The sequence below is a fragment of the Styela clava genome, chromosome 2, assembly GCF_964204865.1.
Source record: "Styela clava chromosome 2, kaStyClav1.hap1.2, whole genome shotgun sequence".
NCBI lineage: Eukaryota > Metazoa > Chordata > Ascidiacea > Stolidobranchia > Styelidae > Styela > Styela clava.
In genome coordinates, this window is record NC_135251.1 from 24,461,392 (window position 1) to 24,478,862 (window position 17,471).

A 17,471-nucleotide genomic window follows, 5' to 3' on the forward strand; every position below is an offset into this window, starting at 1 on the left:
GATATAAAACAGTAACGGTATGTGACTCCAACATCCGCTTTGTCGAGGGGGGGGGGGTCACAAGGTAAACTAGAGCAGGACCCAGCAACAAAAACTTCAAGTGGACGCGGGAATCTTTCTTCTTTTTTTTTTTTGAATTTTTTTGCTTTCTGAATTTTTTATTTTTTTTTTCACGAGCCGCGTGTTGGGAATCACCGGCTTAGTAACCTATCAAAGTAAAATGTAGGACATACTAAGCTACCAATTATGGTGGTCGATTACCATTTGAAATTCAACGCACTAAACCTACATTAAATGGCTTGGCAAATGATGTAAATAAGATGCCATTTTTGTCTTCATTTTACACTCACTGCAGCTATAAATTTGTTCCTAATATCTTTCATCATAAATGCAGTCAACCTTATTGGCACGTTGCCTCGACTTAGGCTCAAATCATCTAATTGGCATAGTTGAGCCGTATAAAGCTTGAACATTTGCAAGATCGCAAACAATAGATTGAATCTGGTAATCACGACGTATGTGAGGCGCGAAAGAGAATAGGACAGTGGGTAAATGATTGGTAAGTCGAGGAAAGTAGGGCAGTGGGTCGAGCATGGGAAGGCTGAGTGGGATAGGGCAGTGGGTCGGGGTTAGGACGGCTGAAAGGGAAAAGGCAGTTGGTTGAGGATGGGAGGGCTGAGAAGGTTAGGGTAGTGGGTCGAGGTTAGGAAGCCTCAGAGGGAAAAGGCATTGTGTCGAGGATGGGAAGGCTGAGGCGGATAAGGCAGTGGGAGCATTCGAAGGACGAGCTGAGGGAGTTGCGGCGGTGAGTTGGCCCCGTGGTCAGTAACCTACCCGATTCCTGGACTGGAGAATTTTGTTCAAATTTGGCTTGCTGTAAACTAGGATGACCTCTACGATGAAATCGCTTTAATTCAAGAGAGTTTAATGTAACAGAACCCGTCTCATATTAGTTATTCCAAGTATTCGCACTGGGTGGTCTTGACTTGGATGATCGTATCGTCATCACCTAGTCATCTACCGAAAACTGTAATAGGTGTTGTTTTATTATTATTTTTTGTATCGTCGCTATGTTTTCTGCTTCGACGAAAAAAATGAATTCTCTCTCTCTCCTGTCGTACAGCCAAATGCTTCGATACCGAAAATCCGACAAGACAAGAATTTGACTCCGAACACTGCTATCTCATATTTTCCCGCGAAACAATGACACGGGATGTGTGGCGCAAGATTTTCAGTATTTTGCACTGGAGCATGTAGGCGTAGCGATGCTTTTATATCACAGAGGTTTTTATTTTATTGTTAGGCTTTGTTTGGTACGGTCTGACGAAATATGGACAAATTAAATTTGGCAAAAAAATAAAAAAGGTACGGTCTGACGGTAGGTTTTTGATAACGATGAAACGAGCTTGCGAAATAGAAACTAGTCTAACTTGTGTGGATGTTAAAACTTGATTGTTATATGAAAAATTGCAAGTTATTGTGGGATATCGGTACACAGGTACACATATTTTACGGTACCGTACCTGTACCAAATAAAACAAAATCCAGAAACCAGAGATCGATTACCGGTACCGGTACTAGAATAAGAAATGCCAGAATCTCGTACCGGTACTGCATTCGATTCAGGCATTGCCAGTATTTTAGGGAGGTAAAGAAAATATTAAGTCACTTAATTCCATTAATTATGTTAAAGAATACAAAATACTTAAATGGAACATTGAAACCAACAGCATTCAAGCACCAGACTGGATTCCATGGCAGAAGCACTCCCGGGGGCGCTAGCGCTCCACAAAAATGCACGCGAGCGAATTCAATTTTGCACGCCGAAAATTTGCAATTGCTCACCAATGTAAATCGGTTTAAATAGTTTTTAAATCAATAATCTAGTAATATAAAGATGCCAAAAAATTATAACTTTACAATTGTCGACTAATACTTGCTTGCAAGATTTGGCCTGATCGAAAAATGCGAAGCAAAAATCACCATATCGTGTTGAATGATAGGAATCCCGTGAGAAAAATCGCCTCCTCACCGACGCTGGCCAGTTATGGCTCTGATTCAGCGTATTTTTAATACAATAATTTTACACGGATGTACTGAACACTACCGGTATCTAAAGTCGCACAAACACTCTCAAAATTAGTGACAAGATATAGAAATGATGTTTTGGGGGTCAAAGGTCAAACGTCCATTTTTGCTATGATCCAACTTATTTTTACGCGGATGTATTGAGAGGTATCTTAGTTCGAAATCAGTTTAGCGGGCGCAGTTGTTTTGCACGCCGTGAACTATAATTGCACGCCAGAAATTCTTATTTGCACGCGGGAATTTCTGATTGCACGCCCGATTTCTCGTTCGAAAAGGCCATGAAATCCAGACTGGTTCAAGCATTACATCAATCTGAAATTAAAGATTCCGAAAAGGCTTTGGTGTAGTAGTGTAAGCATTTCTCTTAATACAACCAGATGCTTTAATACAATTGAAAGCGTTTCTATGGATGCTGCTAGATTTTTCTACCCAATTCAATCTATTTTTTTGTATACTTGGTATTATTTTTTTAAAAAAACTTTATTATTTAGATGATGGGCTCTGGGGTGAATGATTTTTCTTTTCAGGCTTTCGTAGGTGGAATACTAGATTTCCTTGACTACATTCTGATTTCAGTACAATTCTACCACACCTTAACCAGTTACCCAGTAAAACAAAAAGCAATCAATGGCACCTATACAATAAGATTCTAATCAATCATGCTTCAATGTTGACCACAAGCTGCAAACAAAACCCTTCATATTACTGTATTATGTTGGTATGGAATTGTTATCAGTGTTGTTGAGTAGTTTTTCTACATGGATTTCCATACACTAACATTGAACTGCTTCATCTGTTAACTTTCCACGGCCCAAATTCTAGATTAAAGTAGTATTTATAAATTCAGCCAATTTTGTTATATCTGGGTAAGCACTAGCAGGAACATGCTTCCCATTGCATAGTGGCTGTGATAATTGAAACTTTTATTAAATTTTATTTTGCGAAATGCTATTAACAAAGGAAATATCTAAAGTTATCACAATATATTTTTTTCATTCCGATAAAACTTCTGTATTAAATATCAGGAATGCCATTTTACTGTTCCAGGATTTAATATACAAATGACACATGTGTGTAGTGTTGATAATATGAAAACTAGAAAAATTATCAAATGTGTGTCAAAATCAGTATATCTGAACTGAAAAAATCAAAATACAGAAATATTAAATTATATTTTGGTTGAAATTAAAACCATCTTGAATTGAACTTCTGACTTTATCTTATTAAAATATGAGGCGGATGATAAAGCAACTTGATCATTTGGTGAACCTTTTGTCTGGTTCCTATTCATGTTATATACAGTATATATGGGTATAGTTGGCCTGATATTTGTTTCAGATTCACGGATTTGGTGCTAAGGGAAGCCGTAGCTGACCAGCAGTTACATGTCTAGCCTACAGTGGCAAGTACTCCGACAACCCTCTTGCATGTAATTATCTATCTCAGGATGTGAGTCCATGGAACATAATCAGAAGTGAGATGATGGTGAACTTGTTTTAATGCCTAGCAGCTAGCATCATGGGCCAATTAAACACTTCAATTTTATAATATAATAATATTCATATTTTCAGTATTGTACTTAATTTTTAATCAAGCCTGATATTGGCATTTGGCCATGTCTAGCGAGGAAGAGAATGATGCGGCCTGTGACCTCGACCAACGGTACATGGAGCTCTGCCTTGCTGTTAATATGGATAAGCCAACCATGGAGCAGGCACTTCAAGATTTTCAAAATACAAGCAAAAACTATACACTTGAGGGTGACGGTCTTCACTGGCTTGTATGTGCACTTTATGTGAAAAGTAGAGAAAGCATTGTCCCAACTGTGTCAGGAATGAATAGTAAAGGAAATTTTGTTTCGTTGAATAAGTTGCTAAAAGCTGCAGGCCTCAGTTTTGTATGCTTTTTGCGCAAAATGGAAAAGTGGTTGGAAATGAATACAAGCATCGCATCTGATTTTCGTGAGCGAATTGCTTCCCTGGAAAGAAGCTTTTGTGTCAATACGCCAATCTTCAAAAAATTTCTTCCTTTGTTCCAAACTGTGTTCTTAGATCCATTTGACCCTCAAAACACTCCAACTAAACATAAAAGTAGGAGACCTAGAAAGGTTCAATGCACTACAAGCGATATCTTCAAATTTTGTTGGACAACTTTCATTCATGCCAAAGCCACTCAATACAGAGCAATCACTGAAGACCTTGTGAGTTCTTTCCAACTTCTACTCAGTGTTATTAATTTCTGCTTTGCAAATGCCTTGCAGTGTAATCATAGGGCCAAACTTCTGAACCCTGATTTCGCTGGTTTGCCTGAGAATTGGGATAAACCAGATTTCAAACCACCCACCACACCACCTGATATTATTGGATTGTTAGTAGATAATCAAGCAGCTTCTGGTCTATCGAGAATGCAAGCTGATAACTTTTCATTTGCGGCTCGGGTAATTAACAGACATCAGTTTACTTCATATGTTCGATCCCTTCTGAATCCTGAAGGGGATGTTCTGTCAGGTGACGCAGACACATTGTCGAACTTGTTTTTGCCGCAAAATTTTGAAAAGAATAAAAAAGCAATTGACATGTGCTATGAGGAGTATATTCTAACTGAAGGAGATTTTGATGAACGTATATTTTTGTGCGATGATGTTGAGCAGGAGCTCGGAACTCCGATAAAACAAAGAAAGCTTGAATTGAAAGCACAATCAGTGGCTGTTGATAACATGTCGCCTATCAAAATTTCTTTACAAAGACCAGAAAGTGATATTACTATCAAGCCAAATACTCCCCTAACGAATAGAATGCTTTTAGCTGGTCGAGAATTAGGTAACACTACACCAGTGTCTAGAGCGGTACAAAGTGTCGCTAAACTTCAATTATTGTTGCATGGTCAAGAATTTGAGTTTTCTGCCATTTTCATCAAGGAGATCCTCCACAATTCTTCAGAGGTGTCAGATTCCATTTCTAGTCGATTGCAGGATATGGGTGTAAAATTTCTGGATGCTTATTGCAAACCTTATAAGGATCAGCCAGGTGGTGCCAGAGATTTTGGTGAGACAAGACTTCATATGATAAAAACCCTCTATTTTAAATCACTTCAAAATATTATTTGGCAAGAAAAAAAGCGCATGGAAGGAAGAAAGAATGGTGGAAGCTGTGAGCAACTACTATCACGTGATGATTTCCATTTACTTTTGTTTGGTTGTTGTGTGGAGGTTGTTCTCTTTTCTTATCATTCAACTCGAGTGTTCCCATGGGTTCTCGAGGCCACTAACACCAAAGCATATTACTTTTACAAAGTTATTGAGTTGATGATTCGTGCAGAAGAAGGTCTTTCAAGAGAAGTTGTCAAACATCTGAATCATATAGAAGAGAAAATATTAGAAAGCATGGCGTGGCAAAGTGATTCTCCTCTTTGGGAAGCAATTGAAAATTTATCTAATGTCCCATCATGTGAAGAAGTAAACTATCCCCATCAAGTAACTCCTGTTGCAGGCATCGCTGCCACAATGAAGGTTCATCCTCGTGTTCGTCAAGTAGCTGATCAAACTAACGCATTATCTAATTCCAATAAATCAGAGAGCAATTTCATATCTAATACAATGGTACATGACAGATTTAGCTCACCAGTTCCAGGGAGCGTAAAAAGATGTTTGTTCCAGTCTGATGAGGGAAATATATTAAACGCTGCTGTTCGTACTCCAACTGTAGTAGAAAATGCAGATAATCAAAAGCCGAAGCGCACTGGTTCTCTTGCCCTTTTCTTTAGAAAAGTCTATCATATGGCCGGTATCAGAGTAAAGGATTTATGTGACAAATTAAATATTCCAGTCGGATTACAAGCGAAAGTGTGGACAACATTTGAACAATCACTTATACGGTGCACTTTTCTCATGCGTAATCGTCACATGGACCAACTTATCATGTGTGCTGTATATGTGCTTGCCAAAGTCACACAACATGACCAATCGTTCCAGGAGATAATGAGGTGTTATCGTAGTCAGCCACAAGCTAGCAGTCACGTTTATCGAAATGTTCTTATTCACGAGGCAAACCCAGATGATGAAAACGGATCTGATATAGAAGTTCGGGATGATTTAATTCAATTCTACAATAAGATTTATGTTCCTGCCTTGAAAGATTTTGTTAAAAAATTTAGTACATCTTCCAATGCCAACATGGAAGCTCCTCCGCTTTCTCCAATGCCAACTTCTCGATGTGTTGTCAAATCTCCTAGAAAAGTTGTCGGGAGTTATCAAATATATATCTCCCCTCACAAGATATGTGGTGAGACATCTCTAATGTCAACAAGTCCTGCTTTGGAGTATAGCTTTCAACGAAGCCCATCAACAAATCTTCGTGATTTCAATGCAATGATAAGTCGACATAAGCCGATTCAACGCAAGCGTACTTTGGATTTCTCAAAGGTTGATGATTTTAACACCGATGCGGGAAACCACGCTCTTGCATCCAAATTGCAGAAGGTTCACGATGATCGAACAAAGCTCAAATGATGATCTACAATTATTTTAATTGATATTATGAAATTTTTTGGATTTTAAAATGACTTTTAAGCCCAAATGGCTTCCATCATGTTTTAATTAAAGGTTATAAATGGATTTTAATAAATAGATGTACATATTTTCCTCTCCCGTATTTGATGCAACATTTTTATTCCCTTTTACGAAGTGATTATTGCTCATTGTTTTTGAAGGAAAATAACTGGTTAACCTAAATTGAGTATTTTTGTCTTACGAATAGAATATTCCTTTCTGTGATAGATATTGAATCATATTGAAGTCTTTCGGAGTCCGATTGTAATCACAGAATGGGAATCAAAGTTTGCTTATTCATCAAAGCTATGATAAGTAGAAAGAAGGTATTGTGGCTCAACCTTGGCATTCAGCAGACTGTTATCAATTTTGCATGGGTGACTTTAGTTTCAGTGAACCATGAAAACATGCCCCATCAAGTTCATGCATCTGAAAACTAATAACTAGCTAACTAATCCCATACCCAGCGTGGAATGGTAACCGGACGAGAGGCTATGGTTCGCCATATGATTAGGCGATCTTATCGGCTTTCCTATCCTCTCTATGTTTGGGTCCATTTATCAAATTCAACTGGCTCGGGTCATCTGAATGAAATGAGCCGTACTCTGCTAACTGCCAGTGGGGTTAGGGACCTATAATGTTTACCCAACACTGCCGATACGGGATAATCCTTTACAATAAAAGTTAAACTGATAGAAACGCTTCATCTGGATTTTACACATTAGGCTACAGAGGTCCCAACTGGGGTTCTCAGTAATGTATTCTTATGCTTTTGGCACTAACACCTCGAGGGACATTTGAAATAATATAATAAAAACAAGTCTTTGCATAAAAACCGAATGTGATTGGCAGTGCACGACATGTCTAAATGACCTAAATTAAATCCTCTGTCCCACGTCCCCACCTCATCCAGGGTGTAATTATCTGGGTAGACTATGTCGAACCCGAAAGATTGTGGTTATTACAAATAAAAAGAAGCTTGTTACATATCATGGGACATCAGTGGGGCCTTGTTCAGAAGGCGGGAACGCGCATCTTGTAAAAAAAAATAGGCGACGCAATAATACCGCACCTCTAACTACTCTACGTGGGTTCGCAGGTTCGAATCCCATGCAGGAATGGTTATGTGCGAAAGGATTACTGGACTCCTCGCCGTCGTTGGGTGGTTCACGTAACCGCTGGTCGGTTACGGCTTCCTCCACCACCAAGTCCATGCTTCCGAAAACAAACAATGCAGTAAAACTAATCCCATACCCGACTTGGAATGGTAACCGGACGAGAGGCCGTGGTTCGCCATATGGATAAGCCGTCTTATCGGCTTTCCTCTCCCCCGGGATAAATATGTAAATCCTATCCTATACCCCTCTACAGAAGGAGCCATTGAAATATTTTTGATTTCACTTATTCGTATCCCACGTTCAAGACCCGCTTTGTTTTTGTCTCTAAGATTTCGATCGCGCCCGATTGCTCTCCGATGAAGCTCTTCAGTAGAAAAGAACTGAAATTTTAACTCTCTTCATGATCTCAAGTTCATCTTACCGAAAACACAGACCCAACTGAATTAAATTGTGGCGCATCAAGCAAAAGATGAGTTCCTCTCTATGTTTAAGCTCTCTTGATATAGACACAGGGCCGGATTATGGCCTTTAACCACTTAAGACTGTGGAGTTCTATATATAATAATAGGAATTTAACTGGTGTTCCGTGTTATTTGAAGTTGTATGAGTAAGTTTTAGTAATCATTATTGATTGAAAGACAAATTATTTAGGCTACTTAATATGATATATTTTTAAAATAGTTCTCATACTTACAAACATTTATATAGAGGTTTAAGATGATACTTGGGAAAGAAAATAAAACAAAATTCATTCCATTAAACAACGGGGCACTATTGAAATCTCGGCTATAAAAATATCTGGGGTGCCGCCTTTTCCTGGGTACCCGCAGCACGTGTTTATTTGGCTCATTCGTTATTTCAGTCTTGGCTACAACATCCTTGCATTATTATACGCCTAAAAATCCGTCCCCATAATATAGCAAGGCTAAATAGAGCTAGTCTCGCGTTGTAACCCAAACTAATACCTTCACTGAAATCGAATATTGACAGTATTAAAGTTACGGATAAATGCTAAATAATAAACGACTGACGCTTTTTAACAGTATTGGATTTACGGCAAAATGCAATTCAAACGTTAAACGGCGCCCTTTTAACATATTGTGGTTGCGGTTAAATGTCATTTAAACGGTTGAAGACTGACGCTTTTTAACAATATTGAAGTTATAGTGATATGCAATTTAAACCTTCAACGACTAGCGCCCTTTTAACAGTATTGAAGTTACGGTAAAATGCTAGTTGAAAGTTCAAAGACTGACGCATTTTAACTACGGTGAAATGCAGTTTGAATGTTAAACAACTGTCGCTTTCAAACAGTATTTGGATACTTTTATCTTATATTTTTACCTTTATCCTATCTTTTCGTCTTTATCTAGTGATCTTCATTTGTTCGGGGGTAAATCCACAAATTGAATCTGATTTATTCAATCTGTCAAAAGTTTTTACAACTTTTCCCGTTTCCTCTTTGTATGATGTCATTCTATTACCCAATTGTTTTTTGTTAAATCTTCGACAAATCGGAAATAAAACTGATATGTATGAGGTCAAAAATACATTAATATAAAAAAATACTACGCCGCGAGTAAAAAATAATACCCAATACCCCTAACAAATCGATCCTATGCCACTTACAATATTAACGATATACATATATATATATATTTTTTTTATAAATAAAAACATCACATTATCACAACACATTTATATAGACACAATAGCACAAATACAATTGCATTTTAAAAAACGAGCACATAATAGATTTCCACTTCTTGTTATGGATTGACAGTTTACCATTTTTAGTTGCAATAGTCTTTTCACAGTTTATAATATTTTTTATCACATATAAAAATTGGCAAAATTGAGGCCTTCCATTACGCAGTTTACATTTGTATATAAAATATCTGGCACATAATAAAACACAGTTTATACCCTGGTTTTGCCCTACCCTCAATAACATTTCTCTATGTGTCAAATTGAAGTTTAATCCATACTTAACGGTTAGCCAAGCGTTAACTATTTTTCAAAATTGCTGCACAACTCCACAGAGATAAAATAAATGTAACACAGTTTCAACATGCATATTACAAAATGTACATTTTGGACTTTGTGTTTTACCTACGGTTTTACTTATTTTATATAGCAGGTCCTTAGTGGGCACTGCTCGCAAGACAAATTTGACATGGAATGAACGAAGTCTGGATTCAATAGAGCAAAAAAAAACGATATATATATATGTACCCGATATTTATAATTTTAGATGTGAAATTCTCGTTCTCGTCAATGGTTGACAAAGTATTATTGCGGTATATGTTTCACACAACTTGGTTCAAGATTACTTCACAGTTCACACACCAAGATCGGCAATCGGAAAGATCAGAATTTTTGGCCGTATACTGATATTTAGGAATTCTGCAAGATAAATATTGTTTGAGCTATGTTCGATAGGTTTTGATGATATGTTCCCGGCATACAATTTTTTAGAACTTGACTTCATTACGTGTTTTTATTATATTACTCCAAAATATGTGGCCGGTCATTGGAAAGTACAGAACTTTCTAGTGTCATACAGAATACACTGAATTTTCTGCTAAAATCAGGCAATTCGTTCCAACTTTCCCCTGTCGTGCCCACTGGGCGTCTTATTATATCTATGAATTTCTGGCAACGCTCTTTTACCGTTTCAAAAATGAGACATGTCTGCTGAGAGTTAACTTTTGTTACGCCGGCGACCTGCTTGGTTTTTGAATAAGAGTTATCAGCGTTTTCGAGGGCTCAAATGTGAATTCTTAATCCGTTTTTAAGATTAATAATAGAATAAAATATGGGTGTATGTTATTGGATAAGGTACGTTCCAACTTTCCCCTGTCGTGCCCACTGGGCGTCTTATTATATCTATGAATTTCTGGCAATGATCTTTTACCGTTTCAAAAATGAGACATGTCTGCTGAGAGTTAACTTTTGTTACGCCGGCGACCTGCTTGGTTTTTGAATAAGAGTTATCAGCGTTTTCGAGGGCTCAAATGTGAATTCTTAATCCGTTTTTAAGATTAATAATAGAATAAAATATGGGTGTATGTTATTGGATAAGGTAATGGTGGCGTGTGGCTCTCTTTGGCTCTGAATTGGACAAATTAAGCTAACGGCAGAACGGTGAAAATGCAATGACTGGAAAATTCATTTGAAAAATCTAATTTTATCTTTGAATTGTAGGCTATGTAAGCGCTTGTTTGACATTTCCCAATACTGTAATATCTGAATGTATCAGCTACATCTGTACCCTTGGATAATTGCTAAATTATACTTTTTATTGTCTGGGATTGTTCATGAAAAATATAACATGGTTTGCTATAGCTGTATAGTGAGGAAATATCCAATCTGATTCTGTGATTACTCATTTATCTGTTTATGCAATTTGTTGCTGAGATTGAAAAAAGACATCTACTGCTGGTTGCCCCAACAATTTGAATGTTTATATAAACTAGGGGTCTAGAGAAGTACGCGGCAGAAGTGTGTAGATAATGGAATAACGCCAAACAAAAATGCTCTAATGTGATGTTAAATACACCCAAATACAAGTTTCTATTATTTTTAATTAGAAGTCCAGCGTTGTAGTACCCTCGCTCAGCTCGCCAAACCCTATTCGACATGGGGTATACCGGCTCAGTGTAAAATCGACTGGGTTTAATCTAATCTCAAATGAATTTGTCAGGAATTTCATTATGGGCTTTTTTGAAAAAACATAAAAATTTCACATCAGATTTCTGTTAGGCGATGATCAAGCAATATACGTCGCTAGACTACATATTATATATAATGAATGGAATAAAGTAAAAAGTTATTTCTGTCTGTTTTAAAACTTTGGTCCTGTTTTAGTGAGTTGTTGCAAATTAGGATGCATTGTTATGCATCATGATCGGCGGTACGGCGCACTCTGCTAAGCGATAGGAATGCACTCGACACTGCACCTCTGATTAAACCTACCCTGCGTGTGTTTGCAAGTTCAATCCCATGGGGGGTAATTATGTGCAAGAGGATTGCTGGACTCCTCGCCGTCGTAGGGTGGTTCACATAACCGCTGATCGGTTACCGCTTTCTCCACCCTCAAGTTCATGTGCCTGAAACAATAAATGGTGACCTAATCCCATTTCCCCACTAATCCCATTCAACATAAACTGGTGACCAGATGAGGGTTCGTGGTTCGCCATGTGATTGAGCAATCTTGTCGGTTTTACTCTCGCGTGGGATGAACATGTGAATTCTATCCTACTGGACTAATAACAGTCACTCTTGAAATCTATGATACTTTATATTTGTTCATATAGAACAAAGAAATTGCTTTCAATGTGCCACATATTTGATTATTTCAACAATTTGATTATTTGGACAATTATTTTCGTCGACTCTGTTAGTGTGTATTGGCCCTTATAATTAAACCATCTGTCAAATGGTACCTATCATTTTCATTTGTGCAACAACCTTTTCCCCTACTCTTTCTTCTACACCCATGGCTATTGCGACCTTACCCGTCCTTAAACATCTAAGTTATTGAGTGATTCAGTATGTTATATTTGTTAGAAATTTGTTTAATTGGTGGAATTCTTTCACAACAAGACTCAGCCTGTTAAGCGTGGTAGAGCACTAATTGTAAAGCTGACAATCGTCATGAGAGTATTGCTATATGAATTTAAATGGATGTCACTTTGATCCTATAGTAAAGGAATCTGTAATTCAAAGTTTTTTCTATGGTTATGTATGTTACTTTCTCAAATTTTAAAGTTTGGTCAATTGTGCATGTACATGAGGATTTCATTGAGAATCTTAAAACCAAACTTTCTTGAACATATTGATGACATAAACATGAAACACTTGATTTATCAACCACAATTCAAAGGGATTTCGTTTTAGTGCGATATGCTTTTTTCTGGAATTATTGCTTATTGAACACGAACTCGTTGTTTTTGTTGACTTATTGATTGGTGCGAAAAAAACTTGCTTTCCTCCATAACTAATAGGTCAATCGTTTTGAATTTTTAGTACTTAAGATGGAATTATTCACCAGACTTTTATGTATTATTTTTATAATTCAAGTTCCCTCTGAGCCTTATGTAATGAGGGTCTATGATCAGCTATGTCATAGCTGTCCTTCATTTTGTGAGTTCTCAGTTACATTTCAGTGTGAGGCTTTGCTGCTATTAGTTATTAAATGATTAAATCTTCATGTTAATATATATGAACACCACTCTATTGTTTGTAAGTAGAAAATAGCACAAGGATGGAAGTTTTTGTAGTTCTTTTGTATATACATAGTTATTGGGTTCTGTCATAATTGATTGAAATATTGATGAATTTTATATTAAGGATAGAAATATTGTCTAATCAATTTTTTTTCTCGTTCACATTTTATTATCAATTCTACTGGATTGTTCAAACAGTAGATTGTATTACCGTTTTAAATGTTGTTCGTACACATAGGTTTGTTAGTACACATTTCAAATATATAGGCGAAGTTTTTGTACTTATAAAGAGAGTAAGCAAAGTATATATTTAGAAAAAGTTCAATTTGCATCATGGGAATAACCTTTGAAATACTAATGTTTAAATAAATTTCATACAATAAAATTGTCAATATACAAGTTTTTTTGTTAAAACCATTCATATGTCGGTATTTATTAATGTATCAAATATTTCAAATCTAACAGCAATTTCTTGTCCACGAAATAACATACCGTATTTGTTAATTGTTTTGGACACCTGGTTTATAGTAAATTTGAACTATAGAGTTATATTTTCTGGGTTGAACTATGACATTAGATAAGCATATTTTTTCATGTATTATTATTGAACCGCCATTTTACTGTTGTTAAGGCTATGTGGCACAATGTTTGTAATCAATGAATCTTTTTTCAACTAGCAGGAAACATGTCATTGATATGATCACACGACATCCTGTAGCGTGGCACAGCATGCTGCTTGTGTTTCTTATTTTGATAGTTACATGCTAGTAGTACATGCATTGTGCTCTGTACTGTCTGTAGTAAATTATGTTTACCACATTACGATACTTTGAGATCCAATTTTCAAATGAACTACAATCAAAATATTTTTCCTCAGATCAAAGCATGTTCATATCGTTTTACAAAACAATTTAAGATTATCATTCAAAATATGTATGATTTCTGTTGCACGCTTGTCCTGATTTTTTATGAAAATTTTTTATGAAAATTGGTAAGAAGATTTTTAATTGTGTGATTACTGGAATGAATACATCAATCTGACTATGGTGGTACCGGTAAAAATCGATGCCTATATCTTGGGAAGTGATAGAGTTCAATGCATGCAGATACAGAACAGATACACCTATTCTCGAAACCTATTATATGGAATATAGGGTGATCAGCTCATGCTTGTTTCTGTTATTGGATATGATAGTAGTACGTAGTATGTGTACCAGATTAGGGTTAGGCCATAATTTTATTCCAATATCTTTATTTTAGTTCTATTACGAGTTCGGGGACTAGCCAAGTGACTCCCGTAGTTTTTGTACATGAAATCATGGCCTAACCCTAACCGGGTACACATACTAGGTACGTTCCGGTGTCCGCCATCTTGGTTTACATACTACTGGAGTACCAATGTTTTTCATAATGGATTCTGAAGAGTAACCTTTAAACCAAATAATGAAATGTATGGCTCAATAATGTTTATTTTAGGTGATCCATGAGGCACTCCATCATAAAAATGATAGTTTTGAGTATTAATTTGTCATATTTAAATCTATTTCATCCGCCAATCAAGCATTTCAATGGAAAACTCTGATTGATGCTTGTTAATAGATAATGCTATTTTTAAACATATTTTTGTTATATCTATTTCCCTTTTTATAGATACTAGTAAAAAGAACCCGGCCTAACCCTAACCTGGTACACATACTATGTTCCAGTGTCCGCCATCTTGGTTCACATACCTCAGGAGTACCCAATAGTCTGCTTTAGGGCATCTGTGTTAGCCAAGTAATATATCCCTGCCAATAGGTTTCAGTCGCTTTACACAACTTGATGTAAATCAGGCAAACAAAATTAGTTACCTCCATATTGAAACATATACTTTTGGAGCGCCGGAACTTGTACTACAGATGAAAAATGTAGTGCATTAAGGATGTGTGCTAGGAATATGGTTTAGAAACCCTTGAATGTTTTAGTAAGTTTACCGGCCTATGTTGAGATTAAAACACATACTATGGGTGCATCAAATGCATTTTTGAACGAAACAGGGGTACAACATGCATGTTTCAATCAGCATGATAGCATGTGTGGCTGCATTATCTATGTCTAATTAGTCATCAATTAACACAGAAATATAACCATTAACAAAAGTTGTATTATATTGGGAAAATATTTCTATGGGTATATAACATTGCTGGTATTGTTTTCAGATGAACTTTTTCAAGTATTCTAATTTGATTTATTGGATATGAGCCAGAATACATGTGTTGTATATTATCTAGTTTGATTTGCACCCAATTATAAAATTTTCCTCAGATTAATTTACCTAATTCTGCCGGTTTTTTCCTTGTAATATCTTTTCAAATCTGCTGTGTATTAGTGTAATTCATTATTCCAAATACTCTGCCGGAATTATTTTTTATCCAGAATATTTAATGTAATCAGAACTAGCCTAAGAGGAAAATGTCATCAATCAATATATCTCCAGGGAGATTGAATTTTAGAATGCCAAAATGTGAAAAAATGGTTTATTTACTCTTCACAATAATTTATGACCATAGTGAATGTAATACTAATGTTGTCCACAACAGTAACAGTGTCAGTTCACAGTTAGTGGGATGATACGCAAAAGTAAACAATATGATAATTGATGCTGGAGCACTTTACTGTACTACTTTCTGATATATATTTGGATATCCATTTTTTAAATCAGTGTTGAGAAAATTAAAGTATTTGCGAAATGTCTTCTTGTCATTTACTTAGAATTGCGAAATCTAATCGGCAGCAAATGACTCAATAATGAGTAATCGAAATATTTCATCACATATAAAATTTGTATTTTAATTTAACGTGGTATGTGAATGAATATTATTATGTCAGATCACTCACAATATCTTGAGGTTTCGCAGTTCACCCTTACACATATTTTAGAGCAGTAATACTTTCTTTTTAAATATCAATAATGAATTGAGCTGTCTGAGCATACTCCTTTGAAAATATGCTTGTTTTTTCGGCAGCCCAACCATATAGTTCATGGCTTTTAAGTAAAAATTGGACTGTACTAAAATTTGTAATAATGACTTATTTGGACCTCATTGAAAGGAACTTGACTAAAGTCACAAAAAAAATGATTAAACTTCATTGCATTGTAACAGTAGCCAGTGAAATCATCATTATTCTGACGTCGTTCAGGCTTTACGATGTATTTTACTGGTTATTAATGCGAGCAACAATAAAATTTGGTCGGCCTTATGTTTTGACACAAAACCGCTCGCCGTTCCGAGTGGCTGCTTCGTTACACACAATATTTTTGTGAATGAATCAGACCGAAGAAGAACGCTCTCGTATTCTCTCCGCGAATCGGAATGTATGATCAAAATCGTGCATAAAAGAACGCCTGGGCGATGTCTATTTGTTTTGTATCGGAAATGGTCCGACATTTTTTCTAAACGCGACATCCACTCTCCTTCAGCCACCGCTCGGTCGCCGCCTGTTAATAAGGGACGAACCCGCATCCTGCGTTGTGGTATTTGGAATATATTAGGCTTCCTCGATTTTGCTAAGGCATGTGTTAGTATAGCGGAAAGCCTGCCTATTTTACAATTGCCTAGGGAAGCTCTGTATTGCCGTAATGTACCACCTCGTAAAGTATTTATTATAATTATTTCCTTGAAACTTTGCGGGTCTTGGAATCGATTGTATGCTCCCATAGAGTGGGGAACTGTTAATTTCTCAGGTTTTTAAGCAGAAAACAGTACTTTAATTTAAAAATGTTTTCCAGAAGTTTATATAAAGTTGGAAATTGTAGCTTTTTTATTCCTTTGTTGGTATGCCAAGACTGTCTGTCACCCAACAGGCTCGCCGTGTGACAGATTAGGCAGGCGATGCAGCATTGTCATTATATTTTCAAATTGGTATGTTCTGAGTTGATTATATGCCAATAGCTTGCGTTTCGCCCTTTACCGTGGTGCTTAGTGTTATCTCTGTCTATGATTTACGTCGTTACATTTTCTGCCGGTTAATTCTTCATACCGCAGCTATCTTATAGAATTCACAAAATAATTATCATGCGCGCAGCACACACCTAATATATTCTATTACTTTTTCGTACCGCAAGGACAGGATGTTTATACTGTTAAAATATAAACATAATCGGCTTTTATTGTATCTTTTTCTTATCTAAAATGGGTTTATCAACGTTGTCATTGACCTACTCAATCTTGTTTTTGTTACCGTATCGTTTTTCAGCACTTGGTCTTCGAATTTAAGTCGTAGTGCTTACTTGTTTTGAGTTAAAATGTGAAAGGTCGAGTGGAACGAATCAAGCTTACTTCCTAACGAATTGAATTTCATATATCATAAGTTGAAGTCTGTACAAACCATGTAAGTTGTTGCCCGGGGGGATCCTATATGACTGTTACAATATTTCAGCCAAATCAAAATGGCGAATTTGTGGCAAGATCGTAGGCCCCAATTGCCTCTCGTTCGCTTGTGATACAG

General features: G+C 36.4%; 1 protein-coding gene across 1 annotated transcript; it reads left to right on the plus strand.

Annotated features, from left to right (window-relative positions):
• Positions 1 to 3,641: 3,641 nt before the first annotated feature.
• Positions 3,642 to 6,861, plus strand: LOC120336770 (retinoblastoma-like protein 1). The gene has a single exon (XM_039404530.2). It carries the CDS (start codon positions 3,704 to 3,706, stop codon positions 6,593 to 6,595), a length of 2,892 nt encoding a protein of 963 aa, XP_039260464.2. The 5' UTR covers positions 3,642 to 3,703; the 3' UTR covers positions 6,596 to 6,861.
• Positions 6,862 to 17,471: the final 10,610 nt, after the last annotated feature.

Coding starts and splice junctions, on each gene's coding strand:
- LOC120336770 (XM_039404530.2), top strand. CDS start 3,704: ATGTCTAGCGAGGAAGAGAATGATGCGGCCTGTGACCTCGACCAACGG.